Here is a 17,094-nt window from a genome sequence, read left to right as displayed (position 1 = left end):
TAACATCAAAAGACTCAGTATATGAGCAGCACAGTTTAACGAGACACACGAGAAAGGAGACGCACACACGGGCGCTGACTAACAACTGAAAATTTTATTTCGAAGCAGTCGCTCTTGTGGTCAAAAGACTATATTTAAAAATTGTTATCATGCTTAGGTGAAACATAATTTTCTTCCCTCTATTTCTACTGCAAGTGTGGATGCCTAGCATCACAATTCGCCGCGAGATCGACCTAGAGGTGGCGCCACCGTCGCCTCAATAGTGGGGATCGGCAGTCGGCTGCGCTCGCAGAAACACACACGGTGTATGTCTGCTTCTGAGTTTACGGCAGGTTTGTTGGCGATGAAAACGTGCCTTATGCAATGCATTAGAGATTTACTGTTTGTTTAGTGTGCTCCAATATTGCAGAAAAAAATTCGTGGATTTCACCAATGTAGCAGCAAAAAAACAAAACCAAAAAAAAGATGCACGAATCTTAGGAAAACAAGGCACGCAACCACCCATCTTTTAGATTTACTAGCATCGCTTTGCACGGTTTTTGCGTTGTACGGCACTCACAGGCTTGATACTTAGGCCTGAACATGAAATATCTTATCGCCTTTTCAACAGCGTGCGCGTGTCTTATACGAGTGAGACAGGCAAATTTAGTGTCAAGCCCACGGAGATACAAGGTTCATGCTGAAATGCAGTACATAAGAATGAATCGAGGCAGCCTGGATCATTATATCGTACTTGACTCGAAGATTAAGCAGGTTAAATGCAGCACTGACTGCGTGCTGCTCGGCGGGTTGCTGTATACTGAGTGGACATCAACTCTGGTTAGACAACTAGGCACAAGCATTCCCCAAAAATGAGAATATGCCGACACTGAACAGGAAACCTCGCCGCACATGAAAGCTGACTGCTCACGTGTAGAGCGGTGAGTGGATTCAGTTTGCCGAGCTCACAACAAGGCGGCTGCTTTTTGCGGCGGATAATCTGGTGTTGCACTGCGAAATGACTCTAAATGATTCCCTGAAACCGAGGGAAGTATAAGGAATTTCTGATGTGTGCGATGTTTATAAACGGTAAATTAGTAGGTAATTATTTTTTTTTTCCCGTGACAATGAATTTTACCATGTGAAAGAACATTTACACACTTGACAAAATTTAGGACTATCAGTGATTAATTTTCAGTAATGTTAAAGTGTAAGCTACGAATCAGTAGCTGCGAAGGCATCGTAAAAACTGTGTTTGGTCGCTGTCATGTTCTGGCAACGAATTTTGAAGGCTAAAGATTTCTTTATCATTGTAATTATTGTTGAGCAGTGACTTGGGGCAGTTCTGTCCTTTGCTACCAAAACAGGGGACGGATATAAAACAATCCTGAAAGAAATGGAGTTCATCTTATTATGTGACTATAAATATGTATTTATTCCCGAACTAAACACCAATGGTTAAGCCCGTACGAAGCTATTTTACTCCCCTTGTCAGAAACAACCAGTTTGATCGAAAGCCAGCACAGACAAAAAGGGGTTCTAATGATTCTAATGGGCTACCAGTGTAATTGATCTATGCATTATGTAATATTTAGTGTAACAGGTGCTGCAAAAATTTGCTTCTCAAACGTTCGAGCATTTCTCCAAAGCGAAATGTGCTCATTACTACTATTACGGATGCGCAGAATCCTAAAAAAAAATAATAATAATAATAAATAAACAAATTTAAAAAAAAAAGGAGAGAGAGAAAGGGGACAGAAAAAAGAAGAAATGAAATGAAATGAACCTATGGGTTTAATGCCCCATGCGACATCGGCTATATGACGGATGATGTAGAGGGCGGACCTCGGTGTCGTTGACCACGTGGGATTGTTTAACGTGCAGTCAAATCCCACAGCTGAGGAGCACGTTTTGAAACGGCCGTGACCGAACCCCCCTTTCTCGAAATCAGCTGTCGAGTGCCCTACCACTGAGACACCGCGACGGAGGTTTAACAGAAAAAAAAAAAAAGAAGTACTCAGACAACTCTATGCGGATACAGAAGGTACAGAGTGGCTTGCTCAAACTGAAATTTGCTATGCAGCAGTCTGCGGTCGCATCTGTCAGTATTTGTGGTATTCCAAACAGAAGCGGGAACATACGATTTTTGAGCGTTTGCATTAAGTTGTATTGACAGCAGCAACCTGTTTTGCTTTGACACGGTGCCTAACAACAGCTTGTCAAAAAAATCTCAAGCGCCGAAGACCGCAACTGATGATGTCCTTTCCAGTGAGACATACTCGATATGGACAGTATATATTTTTAACGGAGCGTAAGTAATAGCCTGTTCATATTTCTTTTGCAAGAGGCAGGTAGGTAAGCAAAAGCGCGCAGGAACCGCGAAACAAATAAAAAGCACTCTTGTACATGCCGCACGCGCACATAAATCACTGTGGGCTGGCACGCGAAGCAAACACGCATCCACACTGGGTAGGTTTCCCCGCTATGCTGTTAGGTGGCAACTCTGCTCAATCTCGAGGCCAATATTCTCAGCTGAACCACAGCCAGCTTTTGTTTTTACACTGATGTGACACCTCCTAGAAAAGTGTTATTCACTAAAAAATGTCCAGTTATTTGTACTCCTTGTGCCGTTCTTGCAAAAAATATCCGCTGCTGTGTTCTTTAACAACATTCGACCACGTGAGAGAAGTGCCACTACCAGACAAGACTTCCGAGTCGTGCCATATGACCTGTCAAAGTTGATTTATATTTTTTGGCTAACAATTCTTATTTTTGAACATAAAAAAGCCCTGCCATTCTGTCCAGAAGAGGTTTCAAATGTAGTCATCCTCACTGACTTCCTGAAAAACTGCGAGATATTTTTAATAAACAAATTGAATTCAAAAGTGCTGCAAGGAGATATACGTGGGGCCACTAGAAGTAGGCTTGACCATTAAACAAAGGAAAGCTTTGGGCCAGTTGGTCCGACATTGTTGTGGGGGATATGAACCGAGACTTCAAACAGGACGGCGATGAGAAGATGACCATGCCTGCTGGGCATATATATGCTGTGTCCAAGAAGTCTATCTTACCATTTTCTTCCTGCCACTCATAATTAATTATGGGAGTCATAACCATGGCATGTATGAGGTGAGTCCTTTCGAAGTCTTGTCAGCCCAAGGCAGTTCGGAGTTCTCAGTGCCAAGCGTATAAATTGCAGCTGTCAGGGCTCCCACTACCCATTCTCCTGGCAGCGGCAGAATCGTTGTTGGAAGCTGAGGCAGATGGTGGAGGAGCTGGTAGTCTCTATGAACAAAGCCCCGCTTGAAGTCGTGCCTTATGTGCACAAGATGGCCCATAACTTGAAGACGATGGCTAGTAAGCAGGGCATTCGACTTTTCTTTTCAATCCCTTGAAAGCTATCCCAACTCTGTAAGCGTGCGGGTCAAAGTCTGTATGACCAAGCCCCAATATGTACACTATGCTACAAATGTGGCATACCAGTTTCCGATGAGGCTTACGTTGGGCACATATATAATGATAGGCTGCGACAACACTACTGGTCTCTGAAACCTGACAATGGTGCTAATCTTGCAAAACACTGTCGAGAATGTGATGGTTGCTGAATAAGGCCGCCATTATCGGAGAGGGAAAAGGGAGATTTTGAAAGAGGCACATATTCGCAAACTTGGGCGCGTGTAAGTGAGCCATCTGTGGCTCTTTTGGATAAATTTGATCAACCACTGAAGCGTGTATTATCGTGACTTTCTGCACTTTATCCTTGGTTATCTTGCCCAGCTTTGACAAGAGGTCACTTTGGCTTGTTCCCCCCCCCCCCCCTTTTTTTTTTTTTTGTAACAAGCGGAACCCCTTTTGTTGCTATGGGTGTTTTTCCAACATACCACAGTTGTAGTTACCATTCGTCCTGTCCACTTTTCGTCTCCGTCCTGAACAAAGTCGCGATTTCTATCCCCCACAACTAAACTCGTCCGTATTCAGCACTTCCAGGAAAATCGTCAACATAAGGAACCCTTCCCTATCACCACTGGATGGCCAAAAGACACAAGTACTTACCCAGAGCTTTTTGTTCACTTTATTGTGTGCAGAATTCTGAGCATTCTTCTCCACCTCTCGCATCTTGTCAATAGAAAGGGACCGTTCCTTGAACCATTCCTCCCTTGCCTGCGCCTCCTTCAACTGTGCCAACACAAGTCATCCGAACATACACCATGAGAACACATATTCGCCAAAAGTAGCCAGACTGCCTTTCTCATGCTATCAGGAATCTTACAATCTAGAGGATATCAAATGCTCAGGTTTATTTCAAAGAGCCCACTAGGGCTGGCAACTGGTCATGGTCATGGCAAAAACATTGCTGGTGTGCTTGTAAGCAGGGTCCACAGCAGTCTGGTGCTAAGGCAAAAGACGTGTCTCGAGTAAATGTATGGGAAAGCTGAATATAGCATTAGCTCAAAGTTACCTCTTTTTTTTTTCCCAAAAAACGGGAGAGAAAAAAAAAAAGGAAACGAGCAAAAAGCATTTTTTTTGCACAGGCGTACAATACCATATTTTCTAGCAAATTGATTCATGCATCACGGAGGTCAAGCAGCAGTGGTGGTGCAGTGCTAAAGCACGGGTTAGTTGACTCATGGCTCACTAATCAGACATGCAAGTCCGAGACCATCGGCAGGCGTCAATCCTAAGTGTGCGTTGCTCACCTTGCTAGACGAGAAAAAGGAGCGATTCAAAATGCGTGTCAAAACTTCTCTACACTATGGAAGCATTGCCGTGGCACAGTTATGTTCATTTTTTAAAAAAGGGCTACGGCAAGCATTACCATTTTGAAATGGCGACAACCAAGGTTACGTCTCCCCAAATAGCTGGCGCACGGTGGACCCCAATTCAAAAGCAATGAGTCTGGAGCAGTTTGGCGCAAGGTTGGGACCACTGTACAGTGCTAAATTTTAAGCATGCATCAAAATCAGGTGCTGTCACTGAATGTGTTGAAGCTTGCATGCATAAGCTTTAATTGCTGCCAAGAATGGCTGGCTACGTGGGGGATGCATGAACAGTTAAAAACACACTTGCCTCCCGTTCTTTGACTTGCTCGGCTAAGTAACTCCTGGCAGCCTCGGCCTTGAGCTTTTCCTCCTCAATACGCTTCTTCTCTTCTTCCTGGCAAGCAGAGGAATACCAAAATTGCATTATGCGGCCAGTGCACCATGAAACACAGAAACAAAATTAACAACCTTGGGCAAAAGAATCGCAACTTATCTAAGACACTTTTTCTCATTGAAGTGACACATGGCCCAAACATTACTTTCACATGCAACTTGTGGAGAGCTTGGCCACACTTTGAAGAGGGGATGCCCTCTGATAGAAAAGTACTTTGTTCTCAATTGAAATAATGTAAAAAACTGACAGGCAATCAACGCAATTCACGCGGTGATGTAGTAGCAGCTGGCCGACTCCTCCAGGACAGTTTGCTTTCACAATGGGTATCAGGAGGCTTCTGGGGGTGTTTGGATGGTAAGTGGAGTTTGTCGTGTGGATGGACACTCAGTACACCTTCCATTCAAAGCATGGAGAGTAATTGGAAGCTGCAGGCCAACGCTGGAACCTTTTTATAATAATAGGCATTTTAATGTCAATGCAATAAAATAACTTCCGTTAATTTTGTACTTACCTTTAACCCTTTCAGACACACAGCATTTTATGCTACTGGAAAAAATATCGAAAAGCTTGTGTGGATACTTGGAACCTATTCCACAAATATAACATCAGTGGCTTAAGGCCATTAAAAATATACACATGCCACACATTTCATGCTTATGACATTTGTAGCCATATTCCTAGAAAAACACATTTATCACCAATTCACCTTTTTTTAAAAATCATCTGAAGCTTCTTCCGCAACGAATGTTCAGCTACAACGTCCTTCAGCAAAACAGTTGACTGTGCAAGAAGAGGAAAAAGTTACAGCACTTACTAGGTGTACTGTAGAACATTGCAACACTCATCTTGTTTTTTTTTTTAATTTTTCTAGGCATGAAATGGCTTTATGGCTGTGCCCAGTAGGGATTGGAAATGTAGCCGGCATCACTGACTTAGTGAACAGTGCAAGATGAAGTTTAAAAAGTCCCAATTGTAGATGCCATGCCACAATATGTTTAGGCACTTTGAACATAGTTAGTAAGAACACTGCAGTGATGCACCAAACGATTGTGCGCCTTTATCCTCAGTGGTTTGATGAGAACCAATTGGCAGCCAGAAGGTGGGCCCCCACAATCACAGAAACCCAGATTTGCCCAAGCAGCAATCGGAGCAATGAAAAAAAAAAAATCTGTTTTGACCGAAACTGAACCGAAGTTCCACACAAGGCACGCACACATGCCCACAGGGGATTGCAAAATACAACGGATGTAGATGACAGAACATGTCAATTAAACAAAGCACTGCAACTCACGAGTGAGTGTGACATTTTCTGCACGTGCTCAGGGGCACAAAAGAGGCCCAGAAATGTTACCATGCCCGACACCAGCAGTGGCGACGTGGAATGGACAAAAAAGCTGGCGTTAAATGGCCGTAGCTTTCGTCCTGTAGCGACCCCCCAACGGCAGCTATCCCTTCCAGAATGTGCAATTGGGGTTTATCCACATGTGGAACAAGTTACTTCCATTGAGTACACACACAAACCTACTGCTCGTAAAGTAGGGATTTTAAGCCAAGGACCATTATTCTTGGAAACAAAGGGTGAGCAGTACAGAGCAAGCGTACTTGGCCAGTACATAACACATGGGGCCAATGCGGAAAGGGGGGAGGGGGTGAAGCCTGCATCCCTTAGTATTTCTTGTGTAAACACACTGCCCGTACATTTATTACTTCCCGGCTTCTGCAGTAGCCCGCATGAACTCCCATACATGCATCCTCTATAGAGAAGGAAAGGTCGTAATCCACAAGGTATAGCCCAAAGGGTTTGCATCAAGGCTGTTTTGCGGGGCTTCTCAGCTCATCCGGCAGTCCAAAGCTAGGGAAAATTGAGGGGCCCTTGTGCTTTCGAGAAATTATAGTCACTGAGGATGCAAACAAGGCAAACTGTAGGATTCAGAAGCAGATCCCTTGGGCTGTGTCCCACTAACAGGAGACTTGAAAACACACCATGCTCCTTGATGCCTCAGACACAGGATCAAGAGAGAAAGATACTGCACCTGTTCTTTCATCCAAAACTTTTCCCTCTCAGTCGAGGAGATCTCCCTAGCCGGCTGTATCCGCTTGTAGACACTTCCCTAGGCAGGAGCAACAAGATGACTGTGACACATGGCAATTAACCACAAGTAAGGGAACTCACAATTGGCCTGGCACTCTCTGTGGGATCCGAGCGCTCCCTGAGGCTGAAGGAGGACACGGTGCACTTGGACAACTTTTCCAAGATAAGCGAGGGCTCCACATCATCCTCATTTCTTGCGGTGACCGTAATATGGGCACCCTGTTAAAGACATTGCAAAGTGAGAGCCAAACACAAAGCAATCGCCACAAAAGAGGACCATGGTCTCATGTGCATCTGCCTTCTGGAGCAGTTCTCATCAGTGCCAATGATGGAACACTGTCAATATTTTCACAACTGCCCTTGCAAACATTCAGAATGGCTTCTGTGGGTATAGTTATGTTCAGCATACAAAAATTGCCATGTCCACACGAAGTGGTAAAATAAAACCAACAAACACACGTGTTCTCTAAGACGGCAGTGCAGTGTGAACGAGGCATGCTGGGCAAGAAGCAAAAGGGTGGCAAAACCCACTGCACTGCAAACAATCTGCCTGTTGCAAAGGTTGATGTTAAGAACATTTTGTGGCACTACGCAGTGCCCACCCCTAGAAGAAGAAAGCATAGCGAAACAAAATGACCAGGTGCTGCTGTGCCCAAGACTGTCACAAGAGACTGAGGAGATGACTGTGGAATCATGCTGCACGGCCAACACAAGGGTTACACAAGTGGCAGAGCTGTGTTGAGTGACTGGTATGGCACTCAAAAGGCACCTGAAGCCTAACATTGTCCCTCCCATCTACTCAATAATATAAGCGTTATACTAACATGTACAATAGTAAATATATGCTCATTTATTATGCAGCTGTTTTAGTTTGGTCCCAAAGTGCAACAGCATGAGAAATATTTTATCATCCTTGTCTCGGCTGAATAAAAAAATGCCACAAGAATGTGAATCCCTGCTCGTATCTCTTACGATGAATATGCAAAAGCACAACACTGGGCTGTGTACACTCTCGTCAAGTTCAGCGCTACACAGGTCAGTGAATAGTTGCATGTGTGCCCATTTGGCATGACAGTTTCTTCATGTGGTGCAACATGGTAATTTTTCAAATTGCATCCACATTTAGCAGTAGTGCCTTTCTGGGACATGAAATCATGCACTTAGCAACTGATGCTTCTACCGTGGGTTGAACACGGCAGAGAAAGGCTCAACAGTGCCGACTGCCCCCTTGCTTCGTGACTCAATAGTCCTTTTTCCCTTTGAATGAAAAGCTATTTCATCACCAATAATGTATTTCAGAGAAATTTTGTTGCCACCAGGTTCAAGTTTCATGTTACACAGCTGTGTCATGAAGTACTTCCAAGTCAACGCATCTGGCTGCCAGTTTGACAAGGAAACTGTCAAGTCATATCATAGCCTCCTTTATACACTCTGTGCCTGGCAACTCAGCACTCCGCGGTCGTCGCCGCTGCTCCTCCTCTGTTGGCAAGTTACGCCGCTGGCTGCCGAGAGATGGCGACAGCAACGTAGGGTGACCCTCGCCAGGCGAGTGCCGGGTGCGTCGTGTTACAAAGCGGTCCGGACATCCACGCGCTGCTGCTTTCTAGCTGTTTCATGGACTGTTTTGCAGTGTGCAAGATCATGCTTCTACTTTTCTCTGCCTTCGGGTGCTGCAGGAATACAGCATTGCACCAAGTGGTAAGTGCCAACTTTGCTTTGTCCTTCCGGCGATCGCTGCGAAGTGTTCAGATGCTTTGAGGCTTGTAAAAAATAGTGACAGCACCAAACACTGTGTTTATTAAGCATCAATACTGAAAGAGTAATGTTAGATGTGCACCTGTGCTTTCTCGACTGCAATGCTAATTGCTTCCCTGCCTGGCTCGTCAGTGTAGTGAGTTAGATGTGCTCCTGTGAAGTTTTTTGGTTTTTTTTTTGCAGTATACGCTAATTACGAAATTTTGTGATAAAATAGAAACACAAGATTTACCTATTGTGAGGATGACTACTTTAAAGTGAGTTAAACCAAATCGTGCAAAGCCTATATTAGTTTTCCTTGTCAACTAAATCGCTGTCCCTCTCTAGCATCGGAAACTGCAAAACCCGTACTCAACCGCATTAAGACCTGTGAAAAATAATTACAACACCAGAAGTGTGTTTATTACGCGTCAGTAAGGTAATAATAATATTAAATGTGCACATGTATTTTCTGGACTGCGATGCTAACTTCTTCCCTGGTTAGCTCGTCTGTGTGGTATGTTGCATGTGCTCCAGCGCAGTATTTTTTGTTTCGCTAACTGCGCAATTCTGTGACAAAATAAAAACACAAGCTTTGCCTATTATGACAATTATTTTGGAGTGATCGAAACGGAAAGATGCAACGCGTATATTTGTCTTTCCTTGTTTTTTAAGTTTAATAAAAAAAAAAAAATATTTGTATGACGCGCTGAATCATTGAAAGTAACAGCTGATACCAAAATTGTTCTCCTTACAGGTCTCAAATGCACACCGCGATGCAGTTGCTCCAATCATCTGTAAATCAAGCTGGCTTCTGAAGTGCTATCAGTGACAGCAGTCACCGTGAACATTTTTTCCTACTTGTGGCAACTATTCATCACACCACTTCTACATGGTACTCTTGTAGCACAATTGCTGTTGTGAAATGTGTAAATAAATGCTGGTGCCTTTTTTCTTAAATTTTGTTTTATTGCAGCGTAGACTAGCATTGTAATTTTTCTATTACCATTGTCGCTAGCCGAGTAGTCATGCAGTTTTCGAGCCATGCGCAATTTCTTGAAACTGTTTGACATAAAATGTCATATAGCGTTGGTGTTATTGCCTAACAAGTATCATGATCACTTGTTATGCTTAGTGGTTGTCGGCCTTCCAAGTAAATATGCTGAGTATGCACGATTCATGCTTAGGAACGGTTATCAGGCTAGCGAATAACAGCGCTCCCGCCCCGGGCCGACGTTCGTACCCGTGCGACCCGTGTGCCTTGACCCCTACGTCAGTGGCGCCGGAGCGGCAGCGCCGCGCAACTTTACGCGACGGCGCCGCTCTATTGTTCGCGCGGCGCGTTGACAGGCACAGAGTATAAAGGAGGCTATGATCATATATTTAGCCTTATGTTTGACAAGGCTACTTGGCGTGCACTTAAATAGTCTAAAAAACCATTCACCAAAAAATACAAAGTGAAATACCAGGGCATCACACTTTAAGAGCCATTTTCAGCATTTTCTTCAATTTTTCTATTTTCCTTTAATAATCCTTCTCAATTTCTCCATTTTTAGAAGGCAGGGTAGACAAATTTTATGCGTGTCACTGCATTATCCACAGAGCGTTGTGTGGAGAAGAAGAGCAATGAGACTAAGACCCTTACTCTCTTTGAAACAATGCCAAGCCACCACAAGGCACCCTAAACCAGTCATGACTGGCAAGTCTGCCGGGTTCCCTCACACATATGCTTAAGAGCAATGACAAAGCTGAGCACCATGTGCCAAAATTGCTGCTCTTCCCTCCGATGTCATTGCTTTCTAAAAGCCCACCAAGTGCAATTTTGTGCTCCAATAAGCTTTCCAGTCTTAGCCATCGAGGTAATTATGGCTTTTATTTCCTACCTCATTTATCCTTCAATGATTGTACCAAAACTTTTGTCCCTTTAGAAAATGACATCTGATTAGCTGAAAGTAAGAAACAAATGTGGCATTTCAGCAAATCAGGTACTTTCTAAAGGGAAGCAAGTTGACATAAATAAAACGGTACTGCGCACAAAGGATCAGAAGGGACACAACAGCACAGTCTGAGCTTGCTGTGTCCCTTCTCGTCCTTGTGTTTTTGCGTGCAGCACTTTTATGATGACTGGCCAACTCGCCCAGTCAAGCAAGTTGGAACATGGACCATGGTTTAAGCCTCGTTAATGAGTACTGTTCCTGGGGGGATAGCATTATGGTAATCCGCCTTGTGCGCGAGTTTTCTGCGCATGCGCGAAGTCGTAGCGGCGACCGATGGAAACACATTGAGCGGCGTCGACGGCGTTTCTCGGCGCCGCCAGTGCACAGGGGCTGGCGGCACCGGGCGGCACGGTGGCCGTCACAGGCTTGGCAAAGCGATGCCAACCACATCTGGCGCGTACGGTTGCCACTCTCTAAGCGCGCCAAGATGCAAGACGCGGTTTTTCAGGTTTCCTTCGCCGAGCCGCGGCCAACAACGACGTGAAGCTACAATTAGGGCCACCAAGCGTCATGATGTGAATGGCCGACCTTAGCTACCTACTGCATACTCTCGACTGTGCGAAAAACACTTCGTTACAGGTATGTATGCATCTAAAGGAAATGTGCATAATGAAAAGTATCTACCGGAGTTTGCACCAAGCCTGTAACCCACCAGTGATAGCCGCAATGAGCATTTGTTCGGCGCGTCTGATGGCGATGTATTTTGTCGTTTGTTTTCTTTATGTGCGACGGGGCCGGGTAGCGCAGATATCACAGGTGGCTGTGTGCGCTAGACCGTAATATTTAGCACGTTTTATCGCGACTGCCGCCTGACTAAAAAGAAAAGAAAAATTGGGCGTTTGTTGTGATGCACCGCCGTTCGCGAGCCGAGTGGTTGAGCTGGTCATGAGGCTCGCGAACGGCAGTGCATTAAAACGCCGTATTTTTTTTCTTGTTAGGCAGTCACGATAAAACATGCTAAACATTACGGCCTAGCGCACAGAGCCGCCTGTGATATCTAAGCTACCTAGCCCTTTCGCACATAAAGAAAAGAAAGGACAAAATACATCGCCTTCAGGCCCCGGCGCAACTAAAGCAATCACGCACCGAAAAAATCCTCATTGCAGCTATCCCTGGTGCGCTACAGCCTGGGTGAAAACTCCAGTAGGTACTTTTCATCATGCATATTTCGTTTAGATGCATACATACCTGTAGTATCTGTGTTTTTGCCGCTCGGAGCATATGACACACTTGACACTCTTGCACAACGCGCAGTATTTTTTTTTAAATTAAAGGCTCGCCTTCGTGCTCGCCAAAGCATCCGGATTTTGTTCCTTTAGTGTACGCAATCAGATGCACTTCGTTAGCGAGCTTGATAATCGTCGTCTACGTCCAACCGTTTGCAACGGCAAGGAAACCGCCCGGCACAATAAATGAGTCTCCTGGAGGGTTCATGCTCGTTCACTTGCAGAGTGGATCGCTCTGGACGTAGAACAGGGTTGGTTCCTGACCGAGATGCGCATCCGATATGTAGGAGATTCACATGTGTCACCAAGTTGTTGATTCCGCAGAAATCGCGGCGGAGGCAGAAATGAACGTTGGAGATCCTTTCACAACAGAATGACCATTCTTTGCGCACCGAGAACCTTTTCACCACTGCGACCACATCCGTTCTGACTCCTGAGGCCAGAAACCGGCTACAGCTCTGAATCATCCATTGCCAGAAAAATGCAGTGCGTTTCCTGCAGGTGTGCATTCCGGCCGGGACAATGCCCTTTTCACGGGGTGTGTATATGTGACTCTCTGCCGATCTTCGTGGATGAAATCCTATAGCTGCACGGTTGTAGATGACGCGAGGAGAAGCGACGCCCATTGCACCATGCTGGCGCCGCGGTGACCGCATTGTGCTCGGTAACTCAAGACACCCCGCGCATATGCGCCGCTCAAAGTCACAGGAGACGATTGCACCTAGCTCTGCAGCATCAACAAACCCCTGGCTGCTTTGCCCTTTGAGATCCCCCTCTCTCTCTCTCTCTGCCCCCACGCTCTCCTGTCTGCCGAAAACCTGCACGCTGAGAGCGTCTCATTCTGTCACGTCGAACAGGGCCCGCGCTACACGCTCTTACAATACGAAGATAGTATATGCGTACGTGCGTTATGAGTGGATTGTGAAAACGCTCCACCTTCCCCCATACTGCGTGAACATGATATGCTGCAATCACTGTCACTACTTTCTGCTCCGAGGCCAAAAAAGGGGGGAAGCTTTCGCTTTCTACCAGCGTTGGCGTGGCCATTTCGTATGGTGCGCTTTCGCGTCGTCTGCTACACTGCCGCTCAATGTGTTTCCCGCCCGCTCCCGCATGATGGCGCCACATCCTCGTGCAAAAGGCGGATTGTTATTCATAACCAGAAAGCACCAACCAAGTTCCCTCCAATGCAATCTCATTCTCCTTTTGGTCTGCATCAGTGGTCCCCGCTTCAGCTATTAAAGCGCTGCTCATACTGACAGGAAATGAGACTGTCAGAATGCTGTTTCTCTCCTAAAGTTTAACCCATATGAATATGCTGACCAGGCAAGCATGCACAGAAAAAAAAGAAACTGTGGGTAGGGGACACTTACCCTTTAAGGGTATGATGAGACAATGTTAATGGCTCCCATATGTGGCTGCCTTTGCGTACATGCACTTTGCTACTCACTGAATTGCTAATCCATTAATTTGTGCCTCTATTATCTGGAAGATACTATTAGCATACAGCTGTAAACTTCTGCATTATGTGAAAATCCACCCAACATATATACAAAGCTCCACTTTAACCACACTGTACTAATGTGCCTGCCCGGCTTAGGAGTAACGTGTTTGACTTGGTGTTCAATGGTCACATTGGGTTCAATTCCCATTTCAAAGAAGAAGCCTGAGTTGGCAATGCACGTTAATTATGTGGTCTTGTGACGTCACACAACCCATTGACCAATCAGTGCCATGTCACCTGCCAACTATCCAGAGACATACCTGTGACTTTTCAGTCACAATGCAGTGGCACCCCGCCATTGTTTGTGCGCAGCCGCCACCTGCATCTCGTGGTGTTCTCGTTTCCTTACTCCTGTCTCAAGGGGTGGAGTGGTGTCTGGACGACCTGTCTCTGCCATTTGGCTACAGCACCGCCCTGGTGTCCCAATGGTCCTTTTCCATAGGCGCCTTTTAGCGCGAATACGAAACTGCTTTGATTTCCACGCTCGTGCAACTATTCAAGCAAGGCTGAGAGAGACACACCTTTGAGATATTGTAAGGTGCTCACGCTACTGTTCTTGTCTGCCGCCCCCTTTGTCTGTGCCGACCATTGTACTTAAGCTCACCCGCTCAGGATCCTGCCTTAGATCCTTAGAGTGCAGTTCGAGTCTTTCGATCAGGGTCCAGTGATTCAAGACAGGTGTAACTTGCTTTTGTTGCCTGCTCCCTCTTAAAGGGCCCTGTGGTCATCGCAAAGAAAGATGACAGCATGCCACTGCATGCTTGCAGCGTACACACCTGGGAAGTGGTGACTGAGTGTGTGTGTGTGTGTGTGCGTCTGAACCGCTGAAGGGCGGCATTAAATAAACATTTCCTTTGTGAACTTGGAAGCTTGTTTCATTGCAGCAAGTCACTCTCTGCCATTGCAGTGGTTGAGTACATGCTGTGGTGTTTCAGTGTACATGCGGTGATAGCTTATTGGGGCCGCGGCTTGCACGAAGCTCGAACTTGCGGCGGTTGGTGGCTTGTTCCAGTGTAGAAACCACAACACCAAAGCTAGATTTTGTAGAGAAGCTTGCCTTTACTGCTACTGTGTTAAAATAAAAACACATGGCAAAATGTTTTCCCAAGGACGCGGGACCGAATCCCGGCCTCGGCGGCCGCTTTTCAATGGAGGCGAAAAGCAAGGTGCCCGTGTGCTGTGCGATGTCAGTGCACGTTAAAGAACCCCAGGTGGTCAAAATTTCTGGAGTCCTCCACTACGGCGTCTCTCATAGCCTGAGTTGCTTTGGGACGTTAAACCCCATAAACCAAACCAAACCAAAATGGTTGGCCTTGTTTCCAAAGGGTGCAGTCAAATTTCTTGTTCCTTGCTTTCTATACGTAGCCTTCTAACAGTGAAATGTACCCACAAACAAACTCCTGCCAGTCACTAGACAACTCTGGCGAATTTCTTCACCCTACACAATTAATGCACTCCCACACCAACATCGAAATGCTTGCTGCAGATTTCGTCTCTCGTATCTCGTCCAAGTCTCAAGGTCTCTGATGTTAACTGCGTTTGATTCAGCCATGGTTATCTATACTGTCGGAACCAGTTCATAGTGCGCTGCACCAAAGCACTCAATTCATAGCGCCCCCTGCATCACCGTCTTCGATTGATTTTGGTGCAGCCGTGGTGCCGCTGTGGTGCAAAGAACCGCGGCACCCTCCGAGGAGAAGGTGCAGAAAAGTTGTGCCCGTGCTGACGACACTAGCAGGCGACACGCTGCTGATTAAATATGCTTGTAAACACCGATGGTCCACTTAAGGGCATCTCTCCCCGTCGTCATTCTCCGTGAAAACGGCGAGTTCTTCTAAAATCTCTCGTGACAACCTGAACAGCCTTCTGAGTTTAAAGCTGAGATATCTAGCAACAACGCTTCAGTTGTGCGGGAATTCAGTTAATTGTGGTTTGTGCGAAATAGTCGGCCTCGGTCCGAACCGTGATGTAGTGGGCGTGGGACAGCAGCGATGATGGTGCTAAAGCCTTTCTAGTTGCTTACGCAGTTGCTCGTGACCGACTACAACTTCCCTGCTTTTTGCCTGGATTTGCCTGGAGGACAACTCTTGCTGCCAAATGCTGCCCGTTTCCACGGGCTCTTCTCAGCCGGTTATTGTCCTGCCACTTTGAACTTCGCGCCGTTGGACCACAAAAGCGCGCTGTCACCGTGCTACGACAAGCAAGACACACCGCCACCGTCATCAACTAACGTGCAGTGTATAAATAGTCGACCAATGCATCCGCTCGTCAGTGGGCGTGGGACAGCAGCGATGATGGTGCTAAAGCCTATCTACTTGCTTACGCAAGTCAGATGCCCACTTTCATTATATTCTAAGTGTACTAGTAATCGCTGTTTACTGCTTGTCCCATGCCCACACACCTTGGGATGCACCGTTGCTGATTGTATTCATGTTGTAAAGTTGCTTTTGTTGTCAGGGGATGTAGAGTCGAACCGTGGTCCCAACAAGCAAGGCCTGAGTAACGAGGATATATTAGTTGCAATTAATGACCTGAAAAAATCTATGAAATTGCGCCTTCGGGAAGTAATGGCATCTTTGAGCGAGGTAAAGGCCAGTCAGAAACAGCTAGAGACCAGTCAAAAACAGCTAGAGGCCAGTCAAAAGCAGCTTGAAGACACAGTGTCAGACGCATTACATCGACTGGCTGCTCTCGAAGCAAAGGAAAGCGATTCTACAGCTCTTCTGGATGGGGCTGACGTGAAACACTTCGTAACTAAAGCTGTTCTTGATGAAAGCTATCTTCTGCGGACACGCCTTGAAGAATCTGAAGATCAGTCTAGAAGAGATAATCTTATATTTTACGGCGTCGATGATGCAGCAGATGAAACATGGGCGGAATCTGAGCAGAAGATACGGAGACGCCTTCTGAGCTCATTTTCCCTGGAACTAACCGATGAAGGCATTGCAAGGGCACATCGCCTTAGAGCTTTCGTTGAAAAGAAATTCCGACCGATCGTCGTGAAGTTCGCGTCGTTCAAAGTTAAAGACGGCATTTGGGCTCAGAGAACAAAACTGAAGAATACAGGCGTGTCCATACAGGAGGACTTTTGCAGAGCAACTAGGCTTTCGCGAAAAAAGCTCATGGACTATGGTAAAGCAAGTGGCCATAAATACAACCTGCGTCACAACAGGCTGTACGTAAACAAAAAATGCTACGTATATTCTGCCGACACAGATGCCGTATGCGAAGTTGAAGCGCCTAGCGGACGTGCCTCTGAAAATGAAGCAACAGCCCTGCCTGGATCATCCCTGCCTGCATCAGACACGCCTGCATCAACTTCTTTCTCAGGTTCGCCATAGGAAAACGCAGCTGTTCAGCCATTACCGAATCCAGATTACTCGATTCTTTTCACTAACATTCGCAGCA

General features: G+C 46.0%; 1 protein-coding gene across 5 annotated transcripts in view; it reads right to left on the bottom strand.

The window, feature by feature from the left end:
* Abp1 (Actin binding protein 1) overlaps positions 1 to 17,094 on the bottom strand; it is a 53,606-nt gene that overhangs the window by 28,240 nt on the left and 8,272 nt on the right. For 4 of the 5 annotated variants that reach the window (XM_084591551.1, XM_084591546.1, XM_084591548.1 and 1 more), the window contains exons 5-8: positions 7,307 to 7,444; positions 7,167 to 7,244; positions 5,047 to 5,133; positions 4,033 to 4,155 (exon numbers count right to left, since the gene is read on the bottom strand). In XM_084591551.1, coding sequence (XP_084447677.1) covers positions 4,033 to 4,155; positions 5,047 to 5,133; positions 7,167 to 7,244; positions 7,307 to 7,444 — 426 coding nt within the window. The remainder of the gene's footprint in view (positions 1 to 4,032; positions 4,156 to 5,046; positions 5,134 to 7,166; positions 7,245 to 7,306; positions 7,445 to 17,094) is intronic. The other variant, XM_084591549.1, reaches the window with a different exon arrangement.

The sequence above is a fragment of the Amblyomma maculatum genome, chromosome 1 (assembly GCF_055883805.1).
Source record: "Amblyomma maculatum isolate TAMU_Amacu chromosome 1, ASM5588380v1, whole genome shotgun sequence".
In the NCBI taxonomy this organism is placed as follows: Eukaryota; Metazoa; Arthropoda; class Arachnida; order Ixodida; family Ixodidae; genus Amblyomma; species Amblyomma maculatum.
This window is presented reverse-complemented; position numbering and strand designations above follow the sequence as displayed.